This window comes from Pinus tabuliformis, chromosome 8 (genome assembly GCF_031772625.1).
Source record: "Pinus tabuliformis cultivar Carrire ecotype Pingquan chromosome 8, CPIR1, whole genome shotgun sequence".
Lineage (NCBI taxonomy): Eukaryota > Viridiplantae > Streptophyta > Pinopsida > Pinales > Pinaceae > Pinus > Pinus tabuliformis.
In genome coordinates, this window is record NC_142294.1 from 608,042,116 (window position 1) to 608,052,830 (window position 10,715).

General features: G+C 39.6%; 1 protein-coding gene across 2 annotated transcripts in view; it reads right to left on the reverse strand.

The window, feature by feature from the left end:
- The window catches only part of CGL1 (alpha-1,3-mannosyl-glycoprotein beta-1,2-N-acetylglucosaminyltransferase), a 187,565-nt gene extending 179,195 nt beyond the window's left edge, over positions 1–8,370 (reverse strand). Inside the window, exons 1-2 of one of the 2 annotated variants that reach the window (XM_089372551.1) lie at positions 8,016–8,370; positions 6,028–6,216 (exon numbers count right to left, since the gene is read on the reverse strand). In XM_089372551.1, coding sequence (XP_089228677.1) covers positions 6,028–6,108 — 81 coding nt within the window. In that variant the 5' untranslated portion in view covers positions 6,109–6,216; positions 8,016–8,370. The remainder of the gene's footprint in view (positions 1–6,027; positions 6,217–8,015) is intronic. The other variant, XM_089372550.1, reaches the window with a different exon arrangement.
- Positions 8,371–10,715: the final 2,345 nt, after the last annotated feature.

Consider the following 10,715-nt stretch of genomic DNA (forward strand, 5'->3'; position numbering starts at 1 on the left):
TTGATGAAGACATTGCACTTGGGAAGGCCAAAGATCTCCCCATTCCAAGGAAGGATAATGATGATGCTGCAGAAAAGCAGGATGAACCTCCAACAGATGAGCTTATGCCTGATGTTGAAAGCCCGATGGATCCCATTGATCCACCTCCTGGTGATCCCTCTACCTTAAGAAAAAGACCTTTGTGGCTCAAAAATACTCTCAAAGATGCTAAAAGATATATTACTCCAAGAGGGACATTCCGTGAAAGCAAGAAGTCGAACAGTTATCAAGGGTACTTGGTTGTTGAGTACTATCAATGTTGCACGAAGCGGGGACGTTTTTTGGAAGCAGGGACGCGGAAGCATCATTTTCCAAAAATCTAGGAAGCGAAGTGTCTGCGGAAGCGTCTGCTATATATATATTTTATTGCATTTATACTCAAAACAAACATCCCAACTACCAAATTAGTTGTAGAAGACATGAAAACATGCATATTTTTGCATAAATCAAGATAGATATAGCATCCATTGTACATTAATGATTAATTATTCGAGCATCAACCATCTAGAATCTAGATTCTTCTCCTCTTGTCTAGCCTTTGCCTCTACCTCGATTGTCTAGGGATATTAGTCAACATTGGCCAATTTTGATCAAGCTACCTAATTCAAGACTTAAAATATGGTAGAAAAGCTTAACATGCTTGATCAATGATTTTGACTTGATTGAAAGGTAATTTTTTGCTAAGGGCGTGACAAAGGAGTTCAACAATTAACACCACCAACACTAGGGTACATATAGGGCTTGGTGCTCTTGATTAAATGCTAATCGCATACCTTCATACTTGATATAATCTAATGAAATGCCACAATCCCATTGATCCTGAATTCCTGAAAACTGTTAAGTCTGCTGAATTTTGAATAGGATATGAAATTCTATTTTCTCCATATGAAGTCCAATGAGGCTGGAACCACTCTCAAACATCCTGAGTCATTTCATGGTAATGTTAAAAATTTAAGTAAAAGGATGAAAATGAAAAATAAAGGAGAATGTCACTTTTACTTTAAGAATTTAACATTACCATGAGGGAGAGTCTGCTATATTTATATTTTTTTTATATTTTTTTTGCCTTCATTCCTCACCCTAACCCAAAAAAAAAAAAAAAAAAAAAAAATCGATTTTTTTAGGCCGTGCGGCGCTTTTTCCGGAAGCATACGGGAAGCGTATGCTTCGTCCTCCGAAGCGCCACGCTTCATACAGCCAAAGCGTCATACAAAGCGCGCTTCTGAGCCATGCTTCAGAAAATTCTAGGAAGCGGCAAAATCAGGCGGAAGCACGCTTCCGCACGGGACACGCTTCCAGGCTTGGAACCGACGGGGGGCGCTTCGTGCAACATTGAGTACTATTGTTTAATATAAGCCATGTATGTTTGAAGAAGTCGTAAAGCACCAAGTCTGGAAGAATGCAATGAATGAGGAATATGAATCTATCATGAAAAATGATGTCTGGGATGTGGTGCCTAAACCGAAGGACAAGTTCGTAGTCACCTTAAAATGGCTATACAAAATTAAACATGGAACTGATGGGAGTGCTGAAAAATATAAGGCCAGGTTCGTTGCTCGAGGCTTTTCTCAAAAGGAAGGAGTGGACAATGACGAGATATTAGCACCGGTTGCCCAATATACCACTATCCGATCGATTATTGCTCTCGCGCCTCTCAATGATGGATCCTACATCAAATGGACGTTAAAACTACTTTCTTGCATGGCTCGCTTAAGAAGGAAGTCTACTTGGAAACAACCTCAGGGGTTCAAAGTAAAAGATCGAAGGACACACGTATGGAGGTTGAAGAAATCCCTTTATGGGTTGAAGCAAGCCTCTAGGGATTGGTATGAGAGGATTGATAGTTGTCTTATGAAGCTGGGATTTACAAGGAATGACGTTGATCCTAACCTATACTTCAAGGTTGAAAAGGACATGCCTCTCATTTTGGTCCTTTATGTAGACGATCTCTTTCTGACAGGTGCCGACCCTCTCATTTATCAATGCAATAAGGAGTTGGCTTCCGAATTCGAAATGAAAGACCTGGGTCTGATGCATTACTTCCTAGGCTTGGAGGTTTGGCAAAAGTCAGGTGAGATTTTCCTTTCTCAAGGAAAATACATTGTGAACTTAGTCGAGAAATGTGGGATGGTGGATTGCAAGTCTATGTCTACTCCGATGGAACTCAACTTCAAGAAACTATGTGGAAGCGTTGTTGGGCCCGAATTGGCAAACCCTTCCGAGTATCGACAACTTCTAGGGGCCCTGACATTCTTGGTAAACACCCGACCGGATATATGCTTTGTTGTGAATACGTTGAGTCAATTTATGGTCGAGCCTCATCACGTACATTGGATTGCTGCTAAGAATCTCTTGAGATATCTTCATGGCACAATCAACTATGGATTGAGATACACTGTCGGGAATTTGAGGCTACATGATGTACTGATGTTGATTGGGTTGGCAGTGTGGTGGATCGTAAGAGCACGTTTGGATGTTGCTTCTCATTGGGGTTTGCGTCAATTTCTTGGATGAGTGGGAAGCAGAAATCAATTGTTCTAGGCACTGCCGAGGCCGAATACATTGTTGCTAGTATGGCCTGTTGTGAAGCTATTTGGTTGAGGAAGTTCTTTAGTAAGCTATTTGAGTATGTGTTGGATACCACCATGATCTACTGCAACAACCAGAGTGGGATTCGCCTTTCAGAGAATCCCATGTTCCACGACCGCTCCAAGCACATTGATATCAAGTACCACTTTATCCGAGATATGGTACAACGGGAAGCAATAAGGCTCCAACACATCAAGACTGATGAGCAAATCACAAACATCCTCACGAAGCCTTTAGGGAAGGTCAAATTCTTAGCCTTCCAAGACAGACTTGGAGTCGTGGAAAGACCCTCCCATGAGGGTCCCGCTTGAGTTGGACATTGAGCTCTGGGAGCTCTTGAGGGCTTGTGGTACTTCTTAGAACTATGAGCAACCATAGGGTGAGTGGTCCACCTTCCCCTATTGGTGCATTGTGTACAGGGTGAGTGGTTCACCTTCCCCTGTGATAACCCATGATGATTGACATGTGTGTAGGGTGAGTGGTTCACCTTCCCCTACAATTGACATATGCATAAGATGAGTGGTTCACCTTCTCCTATGGCATATGAGCAGGATGAGTGATTCACCTTCTCCTGTTGATGCCCCATCATACATCCTACCCATGTAGTCCAGGAATCATGGGAAGTACCTTTCATCTGGCCAATGAGTTGGGAAAAGTGGATAGGGACTATAGCACTACCAATGGACGCATCATGTACCGTTGTACTCCCTATGTCTAGGATGCACGGTGTTCGGATGAAGTCTGATTGAGGTTCTACCTTTGAACTGACTTTTGTCAGTGGGGAGTGGTAAGGTCTTGTAACTCACTCTCAATCGATTTTTCTTCATTATTCATATCATTGTTCAACATAGCAGAGATGAGATGAGATACAAAGATGGTACATGACGACAGGATGGCATGATGATCGATGATGATGGATGGATTGGTAAGTGGAATTCGCCCTAGTTGAAAGGGAGTGTTAAAATTGGCAACTAGGGCCAAATTCCACCTTGGGACAGCTTATTTGATGGAGATGATAATTGCATTAAATTCAGCTTTTCAAGAGGACCAAAATTGATATAAAGATCATCCAATTTGGACAAGTAGAAGTGTGTTTTTGAATTTATGCCCACACATGTGCAAATTGTTCAGGTCAACCACATCATCATGTAAGTTCATGAAGCCCAATGGACGTGACTCTTCACCCTCAACGACTTGTATAAATACAAGTGTTCTCTCACCTCATTTGGCATCATCATCACACACATTTCTTCTCTCTCCCTCTCTCATTGGTTCGTACAGCTATTGGGCAGAGCTTCTCTCTCACACACATGTGGCAAAAGGACGAATTTTCTGGCCAAATTTCAGCACTGTTGCAGGAGTTTGACCAGCGTTGACCGAGCACTTTGACTCATCCTTTGACTGTGATTTTTGTAGGAAATTTCCATTTTTGGCAGGTCGTACAGTTTGGCACAGGAACCAAGAATTTCTAGGCAATTTGACTGCAGGGCTGACTACAGGGTTGACTACAGGGCTGACCGCAGAGTTGACCAAGTTTGACCGCAGTTTTCAGGACTGTTTTGGGCTGACTTTGACCACCTTATCAAGCCGAGTTTGACTGGGTATGACTGAGCTCCAAAAAGGAAGATTTGCTACTGCATTGACCATCTTTGACTTTCTGGTTAGGGCTGAATTTGACTGCAAATTTGACAGGTTGTTTTGATTGTGATTTGGCAAGTCAAATTTTCACTTTTGTACTCTCTCTCTCTCTGCTAAACATTTGATATAATAATAAGAAGAATTGATCAAAGGGTTTTCCCCACATTGGGGTTTTTCCCTGGCATCCGCCAAATCTAGTGTCCTCTTGTCTTGGCTTGTCTTCTGCATTTTGTTTCATGTTCTATCTACTTTTACTGTCAATGTGATTAATGTGTTTGCTATTGAAAACTAAATTGTCATTGGGCTGCTAAAGGAACATTGAAGTAATTGTGCTAAGCATAGAACATACCATTGTTAACTAAAATTAACAAAACACTTCCCCAAGAAATCCTTATCCCATTGATTTTTTCCACTAGTCAACTGTGATATTTCTTTCCAAACTAAATTAACTAAAGGAAAGGACAAAAAACGATCCACTATTTCAATAGCAGACATAAAACCTATGTTGCATGAGTTTCTGGAACGTGGGAATGTTGGGAACTTGGGTACGGGTTTCTAGAACGGCTAGAGGTTTCTCCAAAATTTACAGGAACAGCTAATAGGGAGCGGTAATATTATATAATAAAAAAATTAAAATATTTTTTTAATTATATAATTTATATAATAATCAAAATTAATATTGATTCAAAATACTCAAATATTAAAATCAATTTAAATATATAAATAATAAATATATAACCTCTCTTATATATAAATATATTCTCTGGGTGCCTCTCTCCCAGAGTCTCTCCCTTTTATATATATAAAATGTCAAGTTCATTATCAGTTCTCTGACATGTTTCTCTAGTTATTCTTACGAGAAAAAACAACTCTAATGTTTAAGCATTGATTGCCACATACAATATGCACACACAATCTTTTGCGATATATATACATAAACAACAAAAGAAATACTCATCAGCTTGACATCCCAGATATCGCCCTTACGTTGAGGTGCCACACGCTTCCTTAACCCATCAAGAGATTGCTCCATTTTCTCAATTAACGATATTGGTGTTAAACATGTCTTTGGCCTTTCTTCCTGCGAAGGTTTCAACATAGGCTCATGTTTTACGGGCAGTTCAGCAAATTTCTCTACAGGCTTTGTATTCCCCAACCCTAGGGAACACCAGAACTCCAAAAAAACAGTCTTCAAAGCTCCCGGAACTTTCCCAAGCTCCCATTGAAGCTCCCGCTGAAAAGGTAACGTTCCCATACAGTTCCAAAGCTCCCGAGAGCGCGGGAACCATTGGAACAGGTTTCCCACCTCTCAGGAGCAGTTCCCGTGTAACAGAGCATAAAACCCTTGCAAAATGTACTTCATGTGATTCCAAGCTGTCAAGACTCAAACTTAGCTCAACACAGATGCTACCAAAAGCGGACTTTGAAAGGTATTGAGTGATTTTAGTAGATTAATTGATGCCTGTATAACTGATATCAGGTCAATATACATATAAACAGAGGTATACAAATGACATAGAGGAATTGCTTTAATGTTGAGAAATAGGCTTCAACCTTATTTTGCGAAGTAATGCAAAAGAAACCCTAGTTTGTGAATCAGAAAGTTGCCCTAGATCAGATCTTTAACAACAGTATGGCCAGAATTCAATCTAAAATTAACATATTCTGGGATCATTGGATCTAATATTTTGTGAGCTGTAAATTCAAAATTTGTTCAACATTTGCAGGATAGAGATTTAAGTAATGGGTAAGTATAAAGACCTGGATGGTGATGAACAGGACTGCTGCAATGAGGAGTAAGATCCGCACATCACAGATGTTTCTGGGTATTGCTAGAGGCATGGTAATTGGAATGGTGAGCGCTTTCTTTCTTCTTCACCCTTCCTCCTGATCTTGCTTGTTTTAGGACACCAGGCAATTCATTTACCCAACCATTGCAAAGCCCTGCATCTAAGAAATATAGTTAAAACAATGACACTTTTGAGAAGCATCCAAAGATAATAATCTAGCTTCAGCCTTTTTTCCTGGTGTGCGTTATTCAATCCCTGCTCTTATTTTTCCTTTTTATATAAATATTGAGAGAAAAGATATGAGGAAATTTCATTTGACATTGCCTTTTGGGCATGATGGATAAAATTTGAGGAAATATAGAAATGAAAGCACATGATAGAGTTAATGGCTTAAGATTCATGCAACCATGAAAGCTTAACCTCCTCCCCTTGATAAAATTAACAAGGCCAAACAAACATTTACAATACCAAAAATAAATTTGATCTTCAATGCTTGATAGATTTAAAATAGCCTAATATAATTTAAAATAAATGTTAAATCTTTTTAAAGGAAACATGAAGGAGGAAAGGGAAGGATCTATGCTAGTGGCTCATTGGATTGGTTCCTATAATTATTGATAAGCAATAGGATCTTGCAATTAGGTCTTGCCGGTTCAAAATGTTAGTGCCTGGCACAGTCAGAGGTTTCTGCTTTAGCGATGTGCTTTACGAATGGATGGTGAACTCTTTCCTAGTAGTAGAATGGATATTAGGAGAAAGGTCAATATGCTGGAATGGGAAGGGAATAGAACTGGATTATAGATGAATATATTTTATGTCTCCGGAGAGAAATCCAAGGATGACTAAAAAGACATATTTGCATATTAAAGATATAAATTCGAGGCAGAATCAGTAGGCAGTTAAGGATCAGTTTATTTGGTCTAACAAAAAAAGGGACCATAGGGGATTAATACAGATAGCATTTAATGGGGATGTCCAGAGGCAGGATATAACTGTTCAAAATATAAGTGGAAGATTTGTAACTGAATCCAATTATCTACTTATCACCACCTTGCATGGTCCTTGATGATGATTTAAAACAGAAGGCAACCTTGAAGAGAACATGGGGGTAGGCTTGGGTCCTTAATGTGGTAATGTGTGCCCAACTAGGGCATTGAAAAACACATTGCCCTACCCAGTGGGCATGAGTTTCAAAGGATGAGACTGGGTGCAAGTCCCAGGCAAGCCGAAGGAAGTCTAAGTTATATAGTGAGGGCCCTTCACCTCAGGGAGAGTTTCTCAGAGCACTCCCAACAAAACAAAAAATACAAAGTTGCTTAAACCTTCATCTTATGCTGGCCTGTGAATTCTCCAACTGGGAGTCTTATTTCCTCCCGTTGGTGCCGTTATGTTATCAATGGACTTATGGCTCTTCATGGGGCTATTGTCTTGGCAAAATGTGCTTCGTGTGAGTCCGAGTTAACAAAATTTAGCTCAAAATGATTGCTACCGGAAGTGGACTTTGAAAGTTTGAAAGGTATTGCCTGGCTTCAGTACACTAATTGCGGCCTGTATAACTGATATCAGGTACGTATACATATAAACACGGATATAAAATCGGCATCCAACCCTGATTCAACCCTAATTCATCATTCAGCAAATTGCCCTAGAACGGGGCCCTTTAACAGCAGTACAGATGGAATTCAATATAAACTGGAAAAAAAAATTCGGATCAGTGAGAGTACTGTTTTACGATTTGTAAATTCGAAAATGACTGTACATTTGCGGGTTGGAGATTTAAGTGATAAGTAAATATAAAAACCTGGCCCACTGTTTTGTAGTCTGTAAATTTGAAATTGGCTGAATATTTTCAGGATGGAGATTTAAGTAATGGGTCAATATAAAAACCTGGTCCAATACTTTTGCGGTTTGTAAATATTTGCGGTACGGAGATTTTAGTAATGGATAAATATAAAAAACCTGGATGCCGATGGACAGGACTGTTGCAATGAGGAGTGAGATCCTCTCGTTGACGTTTCTGTGTATTGTTGGAGGGATTTGAATTGTGATTTCGTTTTTCCTGCTCCGTCCTTTCTCCTGCTGTTTGCTTGGGTTAGGACACGAAGCAATTCATTTATCCAATCCTTCTGAGGTCTTGCATTGAAAACGTATGATCCAAACATGCACACTTCCGAGGAGCATCCAGAGATGAGAGTCTCGATTAGTTTCGTGTCCTGATGACCATTACTTCAATCCTGATCGTTGAGAGATCTTATGAGAGGAAAAGAGAGGAAGGTGGAAATCTCTTAAAGAGAGGAGGGTGGAAATTTCTTTTAGATTTACTGATTTAATTGTACTACGATCGGTTTGAATTTATTTAATTTCAGATTTATTTAAAAAATGAGGGGGTGAGTCTTTTTAGAAGAAGTTATATTAACTTGAAATTCACAATTACACATATTTAGAGAAGCCAGATTGAATTCGTAATGTGAATATTTACATAAGCATGATTGTTACAATACGCTGGAAGCGAAATTGAACACAATAAGCTGCAGAGTAGCGGAAGCATGCAGGGAGGGTCGAACCCGGGTGGGGAGGCGATACGCTCACTATTCCCACCACTCAGGATAAGCGTCAAAGCGCAATTTAATTTTAAATTTATTAAGAGTGGAAAAAATTTTGGATTTACTAGTGGAGAGAAATTAAAAAAAAAAAAAAATTGAATGTAGAAGATTAAAAATTTTGAAGTAAAAAACTAAATTTTGAGATGGAAATCTATTTTAGAATAATAAAAAAAATAATTTTTTCAGAATAATAATATATAGACTAGTTTAATTATTAATAATTATAATTATTAATTTTTTAATTTAAATAAGTTAAAATATTTTAATTAATAATTATAATTATTAAATGCTATTGCGTCTCTCGCCGTCGAGGATTAAAAGCTCAGGGGTGGGTGAAGGGAATTCAATGCAGCGTCCGGTTAATTGGTGCGACTGCAATTTGCAGTTATGGAGAACAGGTCTCGAGGGAATGTTGAGGATATTAAGGTGGGTGATGGTATGGAGCAGGTTCACGCTCAGCGCTGTGGTTACGAGGTTCAGGCTCCTGCTTGTTGTTTTGTTCTACAAGCCACAACTCTTGCTGTTAAGGCCAGTTTTCAAGGTGGTGAGGGTTGTCTCCAGCCCGGAAACTCTGCTGGTTGCCGCCTCTGCTCTGTTGAGTGTTGTCCCAGGTCTGCTGGGAGCGGCTCTAATTCAGTTGGGGGCTGTCTCAAGCTGGGAAGGCCTTCAATCGCTATACTGCTTCAAGCCGCCGGCACTCCTGCAAAAATGGTTAGACCCCGGCAAAGACTGCTCAGTCGACGAGGTTCTGCTCGGGGAGGGTCTTCTCGTCCTCCAGCTACAGAGCCCCATCTCCAATGTTGTCGCTGTAATTGCCACAGAAGGGCACCCTCCAGGCGAGCCAGTTCATGGACGCGAGCAGTCCAAGCTCTGAACCGGACCCTCTTCCTGCGTTTGGCTCCGCCATCTTCACTTTTGGCAGCTCGAAGAATAAACCCCGCATTAATGCTCACATTTCGGTCTTATTCATTGAGGAAACTCAGGATGGTGAAGGTGGTTCGCGCAGTAAGGAGGAACTCCCAGATGAAAGCATGGAAGGCGACGAGGAGAGACCAGCGGGGGCTCCCGTGCAAGCTCCCATTCGCCCTCAGACTCAGCAGGCGTCGACCTCCAAGGAGAACACTGCTGAAGACTGGGACTCCTTCCCCACTGCAGAAGAACAAGAGAAGTATGGATGGTGCAGAATTGTTGAGGAGAAGCCGGAGGACTAACCTCCACTGGTTCAACCTATCGTCTTCCACAATTGTGCAGGTCCTGTTCCGGTTTTATGACTATGTCTATGTCTCTCTGGTTTATGTTTCTGTCTATGTCGGCTATGGCTATGTCTCTCTAGTTTACGTTTATGTCTATGTCTGCTCTGGCTATGTCTATAACTCTTTTGATGCCCCTGCGAGGGATGTACTTCTCTGCTCCGGTGCCCCTGCGCGGGATGTTTTTTGTATGGTATGGATTCACTGTCATATTATGATGTCATGTGAAGATAGTTTTGTCTGGTCGCGATGCCCCTGCGAGGGCGGGTCTAGTGCTGAGAAATCATGCTCCAAAGAGCCACAGTCGGCCTTGGGCAATCTAAATATATGCATGTAATGTTTTTTCTGTACATAATAGAATAGAATAGATTTACCGAGAAAAAAAAAATTATAATTATAAATTTTATTTTTATATGTTTATATAATATAATTTAACATTACTTTATAGTATCTTTTTACTTTTTATTTTTTCAAAAAAGAGAATGTTGCTTTGTTAACCTAATTATAAGGATTTTTTTTTATTTTTATTAAAAAAATGGAAGGTATTTTTTTACTTTTTATTTTTTCTAAAAAAGAGAATGTTGCTTTGTTAAGCTAATTATAAGGATTTTTTTTTATTTTTAATAAAAAAATGGAAGGTTGCTTTGTTAAATTAATTGAAATAATTAATTACAAAATTATGATATTTTTTTTAATCACTGCCTCTATAATCTATATTTTGTAAATTGAAATTCTTTCTATAAAAATCATAATGGAATTTTTGTGTCTATGCCTTTCAAATCATTCACTATATTTCATTGTCCAAA